Genomic DNA, 19715 nt, shown 5'->3' on the forward strand with positions numbered 1-19715 from the left:
GTAAGGATCATCTCTTATTGTTCCAGTGTTACTACAGGAGGAAACCTGAACTAAACTAACTTTATTTATACTGGATAGCTCTAAACTGTTCTTCCTAGAGGTCGAGTAAGGATCATCTCATGTTGTTCCATACATTGTAACCTTTATCAAATCCTGTCTCGCATTTTTTATAAAGATACAATTCATATTACACAAAACTAGGCAAATACAGATTTAAACTTACAATTTTATTGAAATTTCATTTTATTTACACAGTAATATAATATAATATATATTCATTAAGATATAGTTTATAAGTTTATATATATTAAAACCTTTGTATGCTATTTAGATCATGTAGAAATCCCCCCCCCCCCCATACACAAACACTAACCCCCAATGAATATGAGCAAAATATATATACTTCCTATTGATGCCCGGGTTTCGAGGCAACATATCAACACTAACGAATGTCAATTATCTTGACAGCTAGTCTATAGGTCCCTATATGCACGCTATTGTATCGCAATTGTCTCTTGATGGAAGATGAGACAGCAATAAACCAATTCCTTCGAGGACACTAGGAAAACATTCTCGTTTGTATATCTTTATCGGGTCCTATAGGCTTAAAACGTTTGTGAAAGATTGAGCGATGTATATGAAAAGACCTTTTATACAGTGTGTTCTTTAATTTTTTTACGAAGCCTCAATGAATCGACTTCCTGTATATATATTTATATATATATTCCCAAAACTTGTCTTGATATGTTTCTGATGTTTTCCAGGCTAATCCTTGCTATCCTCTCTCTGAGTCTACAGTCATGATTGTACAGACTATATACTGCAATGCTTCGTGCTCAACGCAGGGATAAAACCATTCGTGCTCTTCATCGTAGTTGTTTATTCTGAGGTCTCAATTCGCAGTAGATTCTCAACATCAAAAGTTCGTCTTTTGCTGTCATCTTTAAAATTCAAACGACTGCTCTCGAGATCTGGGGCTGTCTGCGTTGCAACACAAGGCTCATCTTCGCTGATCGCTGCTGCGTCTTGCTGGGTCTTAGAGGTCGAAGCGTCTTCCACGGACGTTTGACTTTCCACATTTTGACCTGATTTGCGTGATCGTCTCTGCGCCCGACGTCTCCTGAAGTCCCCCTTGCGAAAATCATCGTAGTTTTCAGGATTGATTGCCCAGTAGTTCCCTTTGCCGTTTGGACTTCGACCTGCCTTCACAAAGCAATCGTTCAAGGATAAGTTATGTCGCACGCTGTTCTTCCAACCAGGTCCCTTGTTGCGAAAATATGGATAATGGGTTAGCACCCATTTGTAAATATCGCTTAGAACCATTTTCTTCTCTGGGCTACTCATGATTGCCTGGCCTATCAAACCGATGTAGGACTGATTCGGCTTTTCTTCGTCTGTGTAGAATGATTTGAAGGTGCGATGGAAGAATTGGGGCGAGCCAGGAAAACCTCGGTGATATGAGAAGAGGGTTTGGTAATACGGATCCACGCCGTATAACCCGAACTCCCAAGGGATACAATTGAACGATGGTTGATAACTGGGCATGCAACTTTCGTGATAGAAGCTACTCGGATGAACGACGCTCCGGTGTTCGTTGTAATGAACCATTTCTGAGTCGAGACCTTTGAAAGCGCTGTTCGTTTCCCTCGGGGTAGTAATCGACATGTTCTGTGTCACGAGTTTCACTGTTGGGCGACCCTTTGAACGTCTCAAGATTCGATGTTTGTGTGGCAAGAGTTTGAGCCAAACTACCGTGTGATTGCAAATAAACTTGATACAAAACACAATCAGTATTGCTTTAGCGTTTAAATACGCCTCTTTGATTGGCTGCCAGCCCAACCTTCAATATGGCACCATAATAACTGCCTTTGAATAGCTTTGAATTTGGACACAGTTCCTTCATAAGCGTTTAACACTTGAAATTGTCAATGGATTTCTTTGTGATTGATCGCAGTATATATAAATGTATATATACACATTCAATGGAAAAGAATTCTACACCTGCCAACCAAGAAACCCAAAGATCGATTTCCACATATGTCAACTCGCTGTTGGGATCCTTATGAGAGCGATTACCAGTCGTTAGCTCGCTACAAATTGCTTTAAACATCTATAATTAACACGCCCCGCCTTGATTAAGAGTTCAAAAGAACGCTGTGTTGGGAGAATGTGTTTATTGACCCTCTTAAGAAACAGTTTACCCTAGACAAGCAATACCTGACTGGGTTAACTGGCGCAATCTCGGAGCCCATACAAGGGGTTCAAAGACCTCGGGCCGTGAGGTTTAACGGCTTTTCAAAACGCGACCATTATCAACGCAGTTTTGGTCCTGAAAATGTGCACGGCATATATAGCATTCAGTTTGTTTACAAGGCGTTCCTACATAACCGCAAATCGGAAACCTAGCAATGGTAAAGGCTTTCATGTAGAGTTTGAAAACGTTTATAAGTGGGTGTATATAACAAGTCCTCCTACAAACAAAGTCGCAATTACTGTGTAAAAAAATGCGTTTGTGTATGCACCTATTTTTGTTTCTAAATCTTTATATACCAAAATGAAAGGAAACACGAATTAATCATTTCCTGCCAATAGAATTAACATTTTTCGTCGCGTCCCAAGGATATTAAATCGCAAATTGCCGGCGTTTTTGTCGACTTCATTTTACAAATTACAATTGCATGTGTTATATAATTACAAATGCAAGACGTTATATATTTTTAATTTACCAGGCTTAAGCTTCTTCAAAGTATAACAGAACTATCTTTAATCGCTAAGAGGTCTGTGAAATATCTCAAACGAAGTAAAGCTATATCGGGTATATAAGAGTACAATTATGGACAAATGGGAGTATTTTTGGCTTTAAAACATGCCCATGAAGGGTGAGAAATAAACGGCAAATTGAATGATGGGTGGAGTATAAGACGCGTGTGATCTGAGATAGCCAGCTCTTTTTGATTGTTGCAAAACTTTTCAGCTACAAAACATTGTTCTTCGCTTGAGAAATTGCAACTCTGAATCAAAACTAATCGTGACTTTTGAATCTCCGAATCAAACCTAACGTGAATTTTGCTTCGAAGAAAATAGCCACGAATTTGAAATATTTGTGTTTTCAAAATCGTTTAATCAAGTATGAAATATATCCGGCGACAAACGCAAACTGAAAGAGCTTTAAAACTGCACGAACGATCTGGAAACGATTTTGCACGAAATTTTCGTAAAATCTGAAAATAAGGTGAATTTTCATCTGCCTTTTAATATAATATGAATATTTTCTTAATCAATCATTAAAAGCGTACGTGCGTTGGCATTGCTATCCACGAGTGATGAACGATGTATTAAGTTTATATTAGCTCCGTTAGTAAATCCACATTGTTTGTCCTTGAATCCTCTTGACACAACCTCTTTCAATGATATTGTTATTGTGAACATCAAATATAAGGGCCGATAGAAAACTGGAATCATAAGTGAGCATGAAACTGGATTAAAAGGACTGAGATTTTACCTTTGGAAAACTGGAATGAGCTGGCTCTATCAGTTCTAAACTGTTCTTCCTAGAGGTCCAGTAAGGATCATCTCTTATTGATTCAGTGTTACTACAGGAAGAAACCTAAACTAAACTAACTTTATTTATACTGGATAGCTCTTTCAGTTCTAAACTTTTCTTCCTAGTCCTAGAGGTCCAGTAAAGATCATCTCTTATTGATCCAGTATTACTACAGGAGGAAACCAAACTAAACTAACTTTATTTATACAGTTATACTGGATCGCTCTATCAGTTCTAAACTGACTTTATTTCAACCAGAGTAGACGTCTAGTATAAAACACTACCAGCTGAGAAAACACTAAAAGATTTGCTAAATATATAGGTATGAAAAACACTATTCTCGCTCGCGACTGAGAGAATTATAACGAAGCATATACATAATTCCAGTCAAGTTCCAGTCCATACTGGTCGTATTCCGCAAATAGGGTCCAGGTTATATAGCGGTAACCCTGAACAACGATGAAACACTAACGACAAACAACTTACTCAGAATTCTTTTCACTCTATACCATATTCCTTTATACGCAAGCAGACAAACCCCATCATCATCTAATACTTTCTTTGTGTACGAATCTTTGATTCGATCACCTTGGCGACAAGGTTGGGATATTTTTAAAGCAATGAAAAAGGCCGTCTTGCAAGCAATCTATCATGAAATGTTTGTTTGCGGTTTTCTTCATGTTAATATCGTCTCGAAATCATCATGATAATACCAAACACAGTATGCTCTACTAAGAATATATACTCGAGTACAAGGTTGCTACAATATAAAGTAGTCCTGGGGTAAAAATGAAATGGGACGTACTATTGTTCGTGGTCTAAGGTTTCGTTTTATTTTGTCGGTTTCATTATATTGACTTTCGTTTCAGCCGTGAGAAAAGTGCTTATTCATGACCATGTTCAACAAAGGGAGTTCTCTTTGGTTTGGTCTTCCTGTAGTAACACTGGATCAATAAGGGATGATCCTTACCGCACTTCTAGGAAGAACAGTTTAGAATTGATAGAGCTATCCAGTATAAATAAAATTAGTTTAGTTTAGGTTTTCTCCTGTAGTAACACTGGATCAATAAGAGATGATCGTTACTGGACCTCTAGGAAAAACAGTTGAGAACTGATAAAGCTTTCCAGTATAAATAAAGTTAGTTTAGTTTAGTTTTCCTCCTGTAGTAACACTAGATCAATAAGAGATGATCCTTACTGGACCTCTAGGAAGAACAGTTGAGAACTGATAGAGCTATCCAGTATAAATAAAGTTAGTTTAGTTTAGGTTTCCTCCTGTAGTTACATTGGATCAATAAGAGATGATTCTGGACCTCTAGGAAGAACAGTTTAGAACAGCATGATAGAGTTTTCCAGTATAAATAAGTTAGTTTACCTCAAGTTGAAACAGTTATACTATACTTACAACAAATAAAATTAGCCAATTTTGTCTCGTCTATTACGACGAATATGAAAGAAATAATGCTTTTAATTTATGTAAAAATACTTTAGAATAACGTCAATGCTCTAGCTGAATATATAATTGATTATGCGATGTGTTAATAGCCTTTAATTTGTCATTTTCCTGCTTTGTTTAAAGACAACATGGAGTACAACAGCTGTCAAACATGAAAAACCATTTAACACCTCGTTGAAAATGATTTAATGCCACTTAACAAGCTGTAGAAAACGCAAAGTACAATTAGATTGAGCGACAAGTGATAATATACGTATAGCTGCATGAACAATTTGTTTTCCAGGTGCAAGACGCGAGGTTTTAGCGCCGATATTGAAAATACCCAGGATATCACGATGATTTGTTTAATGAATATAATTCTAGCTGAGTTTGTTTCACACAGGGTGTCAGTGCTGTCTTTCCTAGTGCTGTGACCCTAGGAGCGAGAAAGATGTTTTAATCTTATCTAGTTATTTCATTTAATGGCTTACGAATTGCATCATATGTTTTTATTCTTCAAAGACTGTATTCATCATACTGAATATTTTTAATCTAGATACACAATCCCACAGCAAAATTTAGAGTTTGTTTGATCGAATTCGAACTATCAAATTTAAATATTCTCGATTATTCCGGTTTGATGCTGCCTTTAAAATAATTGAGTCAAAACTTAAACTTTATTAATATACCCTTAACGTTAAGAAGAATATATTTGATTTTGTATGCACATTTTGTATGGTCCATCAAACCCAGGTAAGGTTATTGGATTCATACGAAATCAATGACCCGAGTAACCCGACACAGGAATGGACTGGGTCTAGATTGCAAGAGAACTGTACTTTCATATTTGACGCTAACAACGCTATCTGGTCACCAAGCCCCGGTTACGACGCTTAGATTTCGAATCAAATTTTTATTTTTCCTAACTTCCCCAGAGAGATAGATAATAGTACGATAATCTATATCTTTTTTACCGTTAAAACATTCTTAAAATAAACGAATTTATATAATCCATTCAAATCAACTCGAAAGAGTTCTGTTACTTAAACAAAACAGTAACATTACCTACCCACATTAGAATATATTTTCATCTCTTTCTATTGAGCACAATTCAAACTCAACACTTGTTGATGGAGAAATCTTCAAACTAAAAAGAAAAGAATACGAACCTTAGTTTACAACAGAAGACAATCGCGAGGGGAGTGAAAATCTTTACCATAACATGTTCAAATATATTTCAACGGTTAAGGTCAACTGTTCGTTTGGACAGGAGCACCACAATCTCATTCCAGTCATTTGAAAACAATTCGAAAGTTTTATTTTCTTAACTTGTCAAAACTCTTCAGATAACGAGTATACAACACTCTGCATTTCGTTAGTGAGTTTCACTATACAACAGCCAAAGATGAACTCGATTAGGATCTGAATAATTCCTGGTAAATTTCCGATTACTTTCTAATCAATGTTATCTTATTGCAATCAGCTCTGGCTCATATCTTTGTGCACGCAAAAACATAAAGAAATCGTTTGAAATACCGGAAACCCAGAAGTTTTTCAATTTTTCCCAAGCTCCTATATTGCAGGCCTAATTCATTAAAGGAAGCACTTGATCGCGAGGTCTTTAAATTGATTCGATTCTTTCTAAATATTGTAAGCCTTATCTTCAATGATAAAACCAAAGTTCAAGAACTTACTTCCTGAGCAACTATGTTATGTGTAATTAATGATGGCCCGTGTTAAGATGCACGAGTTTGTCACAGATAATATGTTTTCGTTGATTTGCCTTACTCTAAGACGGTTGTTGGAGGAGAAATTCGGAAGAATATTCTTCCCCTCTCTTCCTGTACACTAGGAAGAGCACATTTTCGCTTCAGAGACAGTCTCATGTAGTTTACCCAATCGTAAGACACGTGGAACACAACCTAGCTACGACAACATGAACGAAGATAGCATGCGTAAAGACGGACATACCTCGAGGTTTACATGCAGTAATTTCGGCATTTCCGCATCTCTTTCTACTCCAAACCATTTCCTAGTCAATATTGGACACGTTTTGGCGCGAATATTCCTCGCGTTAAAGAAGAAAGAAGCACGTAGCAACTGGCACGAGCTGACAAGCTCACGAAACTTTTAGCTACAACTGTAACATTATAATATAGAAACACTTTTATACTGCATGGATAGCTCTATCAGTTCTAAACTGTTCTTCCTAGAGGTCCAGTAAGGATCATCTCTTATTGATCCAGTGTTACTACAGGAGGAAACCTAAACTAAACTAACTTTATTTATACTGGACAGCTCTATCAGTTCTAAACTGTTCTTCCTAGAGGTTCAGTAGGGATCATCTCTTATTGACCCAGTGTTACTACAGGAGGAAACCTAAACTAAACTAACTTTATTTACACTGGATAGCTCTATCAGTTCTAAACTGTTCTTCCTAGAAGTCTAGTAAGGATCATCTCTTAGGAAAGATCGAGGTATTCGCGCTGGTAAAAAATAGATCAGTGTTTACTAGATACTTGAAACAAAGTGGTAAGGTCGCCTAGGCCAAGTGGTGATTAATCGTTTTAGCGCACCAACCCAAGTGTCCGGAAATTGATGAAGGTTGCTATCGATTTGAAATGATTATAAACAGTACGCGGAAACGTTGCATTCTGGAACATATGGCTCGTATTGACGTTATACTGGATAGCTTTGCCAAGTTCTGACCTGTTTTAAGCCAGTGTACATTCACTGGATAACTCTACCAGACAATCAATTCTAAACTGTTCTTGCTAGAGGTCCAATAAGGATCAATTTCTTCTGATCCAGTGTTACTAAAGGAGGAAACCTAAATCAAATTAACTTTAACTTTTTCAAACCAAATTAACTGGCTCTATCATTTATAAACTATCCCTAGATACATGCACTACGATCATGTGTGGAAACACACGCTGTATTTAATCATAGTTTTTGATATATTTGTATAAAATTCGGCATGCATGGATGTCATTAATCGTCTCATATTTCCAATTCTTCCAAGCTAGTAAATACGGTTCTCTTATCAACCGCTTCCGTGCATAAAGTTGAACATTAGGTCCATCCTTTCCAAGTTAAAGTCTCTTCACCAGCAAGGAATCCCCTTAAAGCGAGTATTGGCCATTAATCTTTAATAAAGACCTTATCAACACGCGTTTTCTAGAAAGGCCCAATCATGCAAGAGAAGTTACTATATGGCACGTCAGAGATGAAAAACAAGATCGAGAGATGTGTTTACAGATTGGATTGATAATGGAGTTCCTATAGGTGAAGAGTTTAGAACAATGTATATAGCTAGATCTAGCGAAAAACTGAGCTAATGTTTACTTCCTTTGGTGAAACTGGACCAATATATACATGTTATACACATCTTACTATAAACCTCATAAAAAAACAGTTCATTATCCAGGATAAGGAATATTCTCATTCTTATATTGAAGATAAGAAGGGGATGGTGCTATAGAGACTATAAAGACAATGCTACGAACCAGTTCGAATAGAATTACAGAGATTATATTCTGATACAGTTGAAAGTCATTTTAAAATCATTAACAGTTAACGACCGAAAGATGTTTACTATTACACAGTTCATAAACTAAATTATGGAACTGCCAGTTGATTTCTACAACGAAGAAAAACGCGTGTGTGTGTCATGGGATAAAGCAAGCAAGCTTTGTTGATGTTTATTTGCCTTGTTTTATTATCCTTGTAAAGTGTTCCATAAAGCATAAAAAGGATGATATTTCGCTTGTTTACCTGAATGGCACATTCCAGAGCTCACATCCTGTGATATTCCGGTCTCACGCCAAGCTATATTGCACCCCTCTTTATTTAAAAGGTAAACTCTTTTGACATACTCAATTTCACTTTCAAGTGCCAGAATACCACTTAATGATACATGCTATTTGGGGTAATTGTACTTTGTAACGTCGAAAAGTGTTTTGGGTATTGAAATATTATCAAAGTGATATATAAAGAACTACAAAAAAGGGTGCGGTGTACCAAAGCCCTAACACAGTTGGAAAGATGAACCATGACTAGCAAGGCATTAAACATATATAACTCGTTACTTCAACTGAATGACTTATCATTTCTCATGATTTCTTTCTATGTCAAATATCTGAAATTTCAATATTGCCTTGAAGGAAACTGCAAAAAAGTTTATATTATTTAAAGCTTCATCATATATCAATGTATCTGTCCATGTTTTTTACAAGGATACCATGCATACATGCAATTTATTCACATTCTTTCAAAGCAAGCTTAAACTTCTTTAACAACCGATAACTGCCCCAGACCAATGACTATAAGGCATGAACTACTCGTGAGACCATATATGACCATTGGTATACCATTATTTCGAGATGCATCTAATAGCTGTTTCAGCCAGTTCATTGTTTTGATAGATCGCACAGGAGAAGTAAACACTATACGTCTTCTAAAATATTTCGGATTTTTTCTTTAAAAATTAGATTCTAGAAGCTATAATCGAACTTACTTTGCGAAAGACCAGGAATTGCAGATTCTTGTCCATTTTGATCGTAAAAAAAGGGAATTAAAGCATGAAAATCTTCTATATAACGTTTGTATTTCCACAAAAGATTGCCACTGCTCATGTGGACCTATATTAGGGCTTTATTTGAATGATATTGTAAAATATACAGGCTATATAATGCATGAGTATAGAAAAACTTGATTGTTCAACATTGAAGATAGATTTACAAATAAACTATACAGAGTTTATACACGCACTGGGCAAAAAACACCCATATATTGCCAATACGCGCAAGAAACACACGTTCATATACAATAAATACACTACATTCAAACGAAAACTATTTGTACAAGGCAAAATGTATTATAATTGAACATTAAGTTAGTTGTTTTGTTTCTGAATGGGTAAAGATGGACTTATATAGTACGTATCATTGCATGCGCTCTTGACTAAAACATTTTGAAACTTTTGTTAAATTTGAAAGCGTTTTCATTCCTAAACTTTAGGTAAATCCATTGAGCGTTATAATTTGAAGAACAATATGGTTTATGAGCGACCTGTCCTGACTTGCCGGACAATTTATTTGCCATAACTTTTGGCCAACAACAGTAAATCGTTAACCCGGTGTTTATGACCGTAGTTAGCAAATAGATATAGCTCCTTTATAGTAATCCTCAAGTTTATGTAGCCTATTGTAGCCTCTTCCGTAGTGCAAAAGTTAATTCCAACAAATCACGATCCAAATAGCTGTAAATTTGTTATAATTTCGCTTTAAATAGAATTTAGGAATTGTGATAAAATTAATATAATGAAACAATACGTTGAAGCAAATATTATATTCATTTTGAACGAGAACTACACGGTAGTCATGCATATATTCAAAGATTAGTACAATTCTTTGATAGAGAAAGCCTTGTTTGACTTTTTTGTTTAAATTTGTCGACAGTATGCATGTTGTCCCATATACACAAACCATTACCAAGCAAGATTTCGCGCCGTTCAAACTGCTTGCGTCACTGTAAACGTCATAGGTTTACGATATATCAAAACCTTTTACTCGTTTTGATGAAGCGGATAGTTGTGGGAGGTTTTCTTCCACCCAGGAAAAAAATAAGCGATATTAATTCAGGATGTAGAGAACTAGGGGGTCGAGCACGTTTTCAGATCAAGGTCAAACACGCTAGAAGGAACCAGACTTGTGGTCAAGAAAGATGATGCTGCATTTTTATAAACATGAATTATTGGATTCATTCCACATTACCATAGTAAAAATACATCATTAACCACAGTATGTCTTTTATTTGAGCGCAAATGAACAGGTTTGAGAAAGACCAAGGAGTTTTTTCTTCTTCTTTGACTAATAATTGACTACACGAATTTACATGCCAAAAATTTCAGCTAAAGTATCTTCTCCACTTGATTTATATATATAGCGATTAGCGAAATAAAAATACACCATCGAGAAAGATCCAAAGCGTCTTTCAGCCTTTCGATGCATGGTAAAAGATTTGGCGTGCTTTCAAAAACGTCGTACTCTTGTACTTCAAATTACAACCTTTGATTTCCTATAAGCAATTATACCAAAAAACCGCAAGTTCTTTGGGAATATAAGTCCTCACCAAGGACACATGCGTTTGGAATGTGTCACGACTCATATAAGATAAAAATGCAACGAACATAGTTGATCAAGTAGAGGAATATAAGTCCTAGCATTAAGGAGCCATGTTTAAAGTCGAAATTGTAAGCACAAAAAAAGGATGGTCCACTCCTAACGCCATTAAAACGATCGCGCTCTTTATTCCTTGTTATTTTTTTGCCATTATAATAAAAAAAAATACCGGTGAACAAAGATATAAATGCTCACGATTGCTCTGGGTTGGAAATTGTAGCAGGAGTCGACGCGTTCACTCCAACAATATTGTTTCTTTTATGCGGAAAATCGAGAACATACAATCAGGAGTAAGTTCACATGAGCCAAGCTTGTTTTACAATGTTAGAACGGTAGAGAATCAAGTAGAACGACAAAAAACTCAAGGGGTTAGTCCGGTGGGCAATGGGATATCATACATGCACTCAATATCAGTGGAAATGTTTAATGATCAAGTTATACACGCTGAAACAGTTGAACAAAACACACGCGTTGTGCTGAATTTGTGTGCAGGGATGTGATATTAAAATTTTGATGCGGAGTCAAAGTTTTGTAAATAAAAGAGTATATTTGGTTGTGAATGTTGGTGGTGGTTTTATGTCCAAGCGATTCTCCATGCACGTGTCATAAAACTTAGCTACTTCAGGGCGATCCAAAAAAGGCATGCAATTACAATGTCCAGGATATCTCTTAAGGACTACCTTGTTTTCTTGCACTTAACTGATTTGGGCGTCACTGTCATAGAAATTATAGCAGATTTCGACCAAGTTAAATCTTAAACAAAAATGATTGAATATTTGCACCCATAACTTTACTTCCATATCAAAGCTGTCCAAAACTTTACTTTCTGTCGCTCATAGGGCAACCAATCAGAGACAGCACGTACGCTGAACGTGCCTATTTTTCTTGTTTTTATACGAAAATGTGCAATTTCACATTTCGGGATAAAAGATAAGCACTTCGCTTTGTTTGAGTATTATGCAAGTTCCTTTAATACAAGTGTATATTGGGTCAGCCATGGCATGAAAAGCCAAAGGGATGTTGTGGAATTGAGCGTTGAAAAGACACAAAAAATAAACCAGAATATATTCGAAGCTCGATAAAAGATCGCCTTAGAGCCTTTTTCAAACCTCAGTTCTGATTCTCTCATGTTAAACAACTCCAAGGTAAACAAGGGTGGTCTTTAAACAGCTAATCAAGGCTAACTAACTCCCAGGCAGGAAGGAAACTTAAAGTAATTAAGAAATGATGATCCTGCCTGAACATGTATGATATGGTCGAGTTGAGATCGCGTACGACACGATATTTCAAGACACTGGCACTTTACGCTGGTGCAATATCCTTATTTACGCAGTCCATTTAAAATCCGGTCGCTGATTATATAAAGAGCAGATTTATCGCTACTCGTAAGCAGAAACGATTACACACACACAGACACTCTTGTGAAAGGCACTTAAAGGGGATTCCTGAAGAAAAACGACCACGTAGAGAGACGGGGAAAAACAAGTCAACGAGTAAACTTTATCACAACTTTCAAACGAAAACACAACATTCAAGATGCCAGTAACCAGCAGTCAACCATTGGAAAACTCCATTGAACTAACAGAAAGCATGTCGCCTTCACAATTATCTTACTACAGAGATCTTCAGTCGTCGTCTTTGGGCTATACATGGCCATATACAGACTCGAGTCTTCACTACCGCTTCCAACCGTTGGCAATCAATCCAGCATTTGTACATCTCGCCCAAAGAGAAGCCTTGACCAGAGCTTTTCTCAGCCTCTACGACCAGCGAGGGCTGTTGGAGGGATTCAAAGCGAGCAGTTACACGCCTCCAAGTCGCGATGAAGAAAAGCCAAAACAATCCTACGTTCGACTCATCGGGGAAGCCATCTTGAACTCTCCTGAAAAGAAACTGGTTCTCAGCGAGATTTACAAAACCATCCAAACGAAATACCCCTATTTCAAGAACCGTGGTAGCGGTTGGAAGAACAGCATACGACATAACTTGAGTCTAAACGATTGCTTCGTAAAACTGGGCCGCAGTCCGAATGGAAAGGGACACTTTTGGACGCTAAGTCCACAACATTACGAAGAGTTTCTACGTGGCTCCTCACATCAGAGGAAATTCCAGAAGAAAGCTGCCCCGAAGTTTTGTTATTACCCGAGTGAAGTGTTTCATTTCAACAATTACGCCATGGTCGAGAGCCCACCGCGAACAGCAGAATCTTCGGAGCGGGAAAACGATAGTCCATCTCGCTATGGACTGGTCGAAAGCCCAGAGACTGTGATACAGAGTACTGGCACAAGATTTGTCGAGAGGCAGCACAGCTCAGGAGACTACTCTAGAATGGAAAGCCCAGAACGCTTGGATAATAGTCCAAGATCCGTAGCAGAATCCGACGTCGAGGGAAGAACCGTGATTCATATTCCTGGTGATCAGATCGAGGTGAAACATGAAGTCATCATAAGCAGTGAAGATGAAATCGAAGAGAAATCTCTGACAAGACGACCTTTTGATGTCGAGAACTTGTTAGCTAAACGACCTGCGAGCTGCTAAGAACTGGAATGCTCCATAGCAAAGAACTGTATGCATTGTTTGTGTTTGAACTCGCCTATTAAGATTTAAGACCATTCAACGTATATCGTTGTTTTGATGAAAACGATAAAGGTCTTTCCGTTAGCTGAAGGCTGTCTCCATTAAGAACTGAGTAGCTTAAATTGTTTTCAATTTCCTTGCAAGTTCAGCAACGAATCAATGTAGTTTATCGTAAGATATGCCTCAGTGGCACTTGCCATGGACAACAACGAAGAGTTAAAGACTTTTATTAACATTAAAATATTTATATAAATATCGAAATTTGTAAAGTATATAATCACAACATAGCGATAAGCGAATTGTTGTCAAAGATATATTATAAGTTATATGACATTTATATCATAAGATTTTATAGAGAAGAACAAATATATATATAATTTTGTACTTAATATTTGCAAAATCATGATTAATAATAACAATTACAATTACGTGATATGTAAAAAATGTTGCAGGATAAAATTAGTTTGAGATTCGGCCAACAAGTTTCGCTATAACTTTGAAACGCTAAAAAGCTTCAATCGTTGAGCCCTAGTCAACTGGTGAAACCATTTTGAGAACTTTAGAAATATCACTGTGAATTTTACTCCGAGTTCGTGTACAAAGGGGACTCCTTTTACTATAATTACTATGGGAACATACGAATTGGCGCTTTTAATGCGCTATGACCGGCCTTAATGAGATGTTTCTAGTTAAAAGAGCTTTTGTTGGACACTTAAGACAAATATTTGTCGATTAATAGCGTGGCTCAAACAAAGGCATTTTTTGTAGCGTTGATTCAAACGTTACACGAAATTTAGGAATGGTATTTGGCAGTGGCAAAACATATAGAGCTTTGTAATTCGTGCGTTTTAAAAATGAATAATGAACCAGTTTAAATATAAGTGAGTTTTTTTGTAGTTATAATTTACCCGAAAGTCGTCCTTTCACATTCCATGGTGTCCGCAATTATTCCTTGCGTTTTAAGACGTGCGTTGAAATAATTTGATTTGTCATCCGTGATTTCAAACACTGACTTGTTTCCATGGAATCTTTTTTGAACGCATTTATGACTGGGTTTTGAATTGAAAACACGAAGCTACGTTTAAAATACGTTGCCAAATTTTACGTAAGAAAGCTCTTGTTCTCATTTGTTTTTGTTTCAAGGGTTCTTAAATCTTATATGCATGAAGTGATTTGCTTCCTAAGATTTTACAATAACATTACATAAGAAATCTACAAATATGGCATGTTTACTGTTCACTTTTGGGACTAGATCAAGAAGCTATATAACGTACTAGATAAAGAAGATAACTGAGTTTATATCAAGCGGAGATTTGACTAGATTATTAAGAGAAAATTCACTAGATTAAGAAGATATCTGGCCAGATTACGAGGATATCTGGTAGGATTACGAGGATATCTGGTAGGATTACGAGGATATCTGGTAGGATTATGAGGATATCTGACTAGATTTAGAAGATATCTGAGGATATACGCCCGGATTAAGAGGATATCTGACTATAGAGATTAAGAGGGTATCTGACTAGAGATTAAGGGGATATCTGATTAGAGATTAAAAGGATATCTGACTAGAAATTATGAGGATATCTGATTAAAGATTAAGAAGATATCTGAGGATATCTGCCTGGATTAAGAGGATATCTGACTATAGAGATTAAGAGGATATCTGACTAGAGATTAAGGGGATATCTGATTAAAGATTAAGAGGATATCTGACTAGAGATTAAGAGGATTTCTGATTAAAGATTAAGAGGATATCTGACTAGATAAATCAGATACAACCAGGTCAAGTGGTTTACTAACTATACATTAACTAGATAAAGACATTGTGTTTACCGAGGCCTAGATAAAGAGGATATCTGACTGAATAACGAGATTCCCTGACTATAGTATAAACAGTTACCTCATTTGATGTACAGTTTTCCAATCAAATTTCATTGCTGACATATTTTCACAGCGTTGCTTTTGCAAGGCAAATATCAGCCCAGTACACATAAGACAGTATTTACTGCCTTCTTAAATTTAACCTCTCTGGCAACTAATCATTTGGAAAAACAAGTACAACATATACATACCCGTGGCTTGATGAAACATTTAATATTACAACACAATTTATTAAAATCAAGTACGCGTTGTATTAAAATCAATAATAGTTTAAAAACCTACCTTCCCATTCTTTAGTAGTTTACTGTCGCTCAGATGATATTTAAACAATCTTTAAGCTTTAAATTTACTTCATTTTCAAAATAAAAATTCTGATCTTTTTTGGGATTTAAATTTTCCAAATTTTCCACCATTTTTGCGCTCAACCGCTGCACAAGAATTACGTCTCAGACAATAAACCAAGATTAATAAATCCGTTTAATTTTTAATAATCGTCTTCCTATAATCCAAAAGCTTAATCCTAACACTTAAACCAGACGCAAGAATGATCCTAAACCTGATCATTAATCCACATCAATCACATATGAGAACTAATAATTCCTCATCAAGAATCCAAGATTATAATCCTTAATCTAATCCTAGAGTCAGGTTTAGGATTAAGCTTGGGATTATATCCATAGATACTTATACAAAAACTCACACTTCAACTTGGAAACACTCTAACTTTTTAATATCAAACAGTAAATTACACAAATCTCTTCTCTATAAATAAAACTAATAATTTCAAAAAACACAAAACTTTTCGTCTTGATCTAACTGCTTTGTTAATCATACATCGTTAACTACCATCTCGTTATTAACTGTAATTGTCATACATATGTTTTTCAGGTGCTTGATTGTGCGCTAAATAGAGAAACCCAATGCTTGACAAGGCGCTAATCAAAAATATTAAGTCAAACCATCGATGATAGAAGTTGAACTGTAGCTCTCCCAGAACCTGAGTAATGATCAACCGATATTTTTCAGGCATGTTCATACGCATGAGCAACACAGACGACACAAAATACATTCCCATAATCTCAGCAAGCGCGAGGACAATGACATTTGAAGACTTGGCACTGGCCATAGAGTTGAAGAACTTTGTCATAGTTATTAGTAGCCCACGTATGGAGGTCACAATTAGGATACCGATTAAAAGAAATGAGAATTGCTGAGACCAAAACATGACATCTATGCGTAATCCAATGTATTTCACTGTGATATCTATACCACGGGTAACTGGATCGACTTTACCGACCCGGTCAAAAATAATGTTCACTGTTGATATAAATATCTTCCAAACACAGTAGCCAGAAAATATATGGCCAACAAAGTCAAAGTATCTGCCTTGAATGGTTTTTGAGAAGTGCATTCTTGCTCGGGTGTTTTGTAAGTCTACTGCCTCAAGGAAGAGTTGACGACTCAGTTCCTCCAGAGCTTCCACTTCTTTTTGAAGGATTCCCGTATTTTCACTGCCACTTCCTGTGACGCTGCTGAAAACTCCCCAAATTGCTAAATGAAGAATAGATTGAAAATTATTCTCCTTCAAAAACAATTTATTTCTGTATCTAATGTTAAACATGATAACTTGTAGCATTTACAGACTTACAAGTAAAATTGTCTGGAATAGCGGGAGGGTGTATCTTGGAATGTATAGTGTGGAACCCTGCAGCAATGAGAATTTGCAATGGCAATAGACATGTAATCTTGATATGGAAAATCACATCTTTCATGACAAAGCTTAACTGCAAACCCCAGAGAACTGAGAACATTCAATACAGAGAGGACAATTGAAACTGCAAGCCTTATCTTTTGAATGCAAAATGCATACTTTCCACACCAATTGCAATCTAATTCTATTCCCTCGATTCCCAAGATTAATTTACCCAAGCCATTTACCTGACATTTTGGAGTCTTTTGTTGCAAATCGCTGGCTCTGTCGTTTGGCGTAAGCAATCCGTTTCTTCTTGCTGACAATAATATCCAAAGTTTGCGTCAACTTTCTCTCGATGGCCAGGATATCTGAATCAGTCACATGCCTCATGAAATAAGCCATGTAAGTATATGGACAATTGACTGCACCAAACCCAGACAATATAGCCATAAGAGTTACCCCAATAACACCAACTCTGCTGATACCTTGTTCAATCGAAAGTATGCCATGTTTTGGGTTCAATATTGGAAAAGGATTGCCTAATTTCCAAAATATGTACAAGAAACAGAGCCATATTATAGTAGCCAACCAAATCACCGTCTTTCTATGATGTGCAAATCTTAAAGTTTTGACAATGAAAAATGAAATATAAAAAGGCAAAAGGAATATAAGGGTGAATAGCATTGAATACAGCCCAATCTTCCAGTGGATGAATCTAGATCTTGGCTCCAAGACGCCCAGAATTTCAAAAATAATCAGCTCGAACATTGTACATGACAAACTAAAGGTAACAGCGAAGACAAATTGCACAACCAAGTTCCGCACTTCATAATCTTTGAAGAGCCAACGCATGAAAAATAACCATCCAAAACCGAAGAAAAACGCCTGAGATACAAGTACGATGGAGAAGTCGGTAAATAAAGACATTTTAATCTGCTATCGTGAAAAAAAACGGAAGAAATCCACGTTCAAATCCTGCCATATCATATCTTTGTTCAATGGTTTTTTAAAACAATATTTTCAAAGTGTTTCCACTTAAAGAAATGTTTATCAGAGAAACATTCGAGAGATCATTATTCAAGTAATTTCCACGTGTTCCAAAAGTTGCAGTTTCCAGTAGTTCAATGGTTGCCTGTAATATACAGCTCTAATTAGTACCACGATATATATTTTGAAATACAGTGGCGTAAATGTTTGTACCTCAATTGGAACATTGGTTATTACGTTGACAATAGACTTCCATGCACGTGGACACGGATGACTAGTCGTACCTTACCCCCTGTCACAAATTTAAGTCTTAAAAAATATTATTTCCTTGAAAAAATGCCATCAATTTTTTTTGTCCTCTTATGCCACTATTAAAATAGCCTGGATTTTTTAACTTTTAATTCACGTCTTTTTCGTTGTATGACCTGTCTCCCTTATTGATCATGTACAAAATTATCCACAATAGCCCATCCTCATGATCACCTCAAACTAACTCAAACGGGAACACCCGATGGCAAATGGGAGTTTGATTGATTCGTTAGTTCTGTGGAGCCAATCAAACATCTTCTGACATCAGGCTTTTTACGTTTGACATGATTATGATTATGTGAAAGGGCTATTGGCCTATTGCAACATATACATTTTAGGTTTATTCAAACAGCCCCACAAAATCAAATACAACTACAAATCAGGTGTATGTTTAATACCTTAAAGATTCTCATAATACATTTATAGTTATACATTCTAAAAGGATTGCACTTGCATTTACATCTATTGTATTATAATATTGATGAAACAATAGAAAACTTTTAAAACACATTACAAATAAAAGTCATAATACCCGAAGAGTAGATCTCTAGGGATGAAAACATCATAATTTTACCGTCCTGAATGGAATGACAAGTTTGCACTTTTGTTCTACCACATGCAAGATCAAGTTTAATCTAAGTTAAATCAAAAAAGTTTAAAGTCATAATTAAAGTTCAACATTTCTGCAAGAAACACTAACTATGTTTCTAGTAACTAACTATGCAAAACGTTCTACTACACAATAAGATCAAGTTTAATCTAAGTTAAATCGAAAAAGTTTGAAGTCATAATTAAAGTTCAATATTCCTGCCAGAAACACTATGTTTCCAGTAACTAACTATGCAAAACATTCTAAATCACCACTAATTTTAAATTTTTTGTCACCTCACAATTATACGAGTGCATCGGAGGATGCTTTCAGATATTTGTCCATATCTTTGGATCGCTGACTCAAACGTTCGTTTAAGCGGAACAATCCAATAACTCCCATTTGATTATTTCTCATGTTCCACCGACTAGCATCATCCCATCTTCCCTTTTCATGCCTTTCAACCTCATCACGACAAGCCTCAACCAACTTTCGAGCTTCTCGACTTTGTTTAT

General features: G+C 36.2%; 4 protein-coding genes across 5 annotated transcripts in view; 1 reads left to right on the top strand and 3 right to left on the bottom strand.

The window, feature by feature from the left end:
• Nucleotides 1-16020, bottom strand: part of LOC114529281 (vacuolar fusion protein MON1 homolog A-like) — a 43488-nt gene extending 27468 nt beyond the window's left edge. For both annotated transcript variants that reach the window (XM_028551038.1, XM_028551037.1), the window contains exons 1-2: nt 15905-16020; nt 6049-6126 (exon numbers count right to left, since the gene is read on the bottom strand). The gene's annotated coding sequence lies outside the window, so the exon portion shown is untranslated. The remainder of the gene's footprint in view (nt 1-6048; nt 6127-15904) is intronic.
• On the bottom strand, nt 357-2424 carry LOC114529285 (forkhead box protein D2-like). The gene has a single exon (XM_028551041.1). The coding sequence runs from the start codon at nt 1663-1665 to the stop codon at nt 880-882; it is 786 nt and encodes a 261-aa protein (XP_028406842.1). The 5' UTR covers nt 1666-2424; the 3' UTR covers nt 357-879.
• On the top strand, nt 12110-14092 carry LOC114529282 (forkhead box protein C2-like). Its single transcript, XM_028551039.1, has one exon. The coding sequence runs from the start codon at nt 12698-12700 to the stop codon at nt 13697-13699; it is 1002 nt and encodes a 333-aa protein (XP_028406840.1). The 5' UTR covers nt 12110-12697; the 3' UTR covers nt 13700-14092.
• Nucleotides 16021-16348: 328 nt separating the features above from the next.
• LOC114529415 (Golgi pH regulator-like) lies at nt 16349-18309 on the bottom strand. Its single transcript, XM_028551223.1, has 2 exons — nt 17561-18309; nt 16349-17173 (listed from the first exon to the last, which is right to left on the bottom strand). The coding sequence occupies exons 1-2, from the start codon at nt 18240-18242 to the stop codon at nt 16479-16481; spliced, it is 1377 nt and encodes a 458-aa protein (XP_028407024.1). The 5' UTR covers nt 18243-18309; the 3' UTR covers nt 16349-16478.
• Nucleotides 18310-19715: the final 1406 nt, after the last annotated feature.

The sequence above is a fragment of the Dendronephthya gigantea genome, unplaced genomic scaffold (assembly GCF_004324835.1).
Source record: "Dendronephthya gigantea isolate DGI-Jeju-01 unplaced genomic scaffold, DenGig_1.0 000056F, whole genome shotgun sequence".
NCBI classification, from domain to species: domain Eukaryota; kingdom Metazoa; phylum Cnidaria; class Anthozoa; order Malacalcyonacea; family Nephtheidae; genus Dendronephthya; species Dendronephthya gigantea.

Coding starts and splice junctions, on each gene's coding strand:
- LOC114529285 (XM_028551041.1), bottom strand. CDS start 1,665: ATGTCGATTACTACCCCGAGGGAAACGAACAGCGCTTTCAAAGGTCTC.
- LOC114529282 (XM_028551039.1), top strand. CDS start 12,698: ATGCCAGTAACCAGCAGTCAACCATTGGAAAACTCCATTGAACTAACA.
- LOC114529415 (XM_028551223.1), bottom strand. CDS start 18,242: ATGTCTTTATTTACCGACTTCTCCATCGTACTTGTATCTCAGGCGTTT. Junction 17,174..17,560: donor AAAAGACTCCAAAATGTCAG/GTAAATGGCTTG, acceptor TTCTTCATTTAG/CAATTTGGGGAGTTTTCAGC.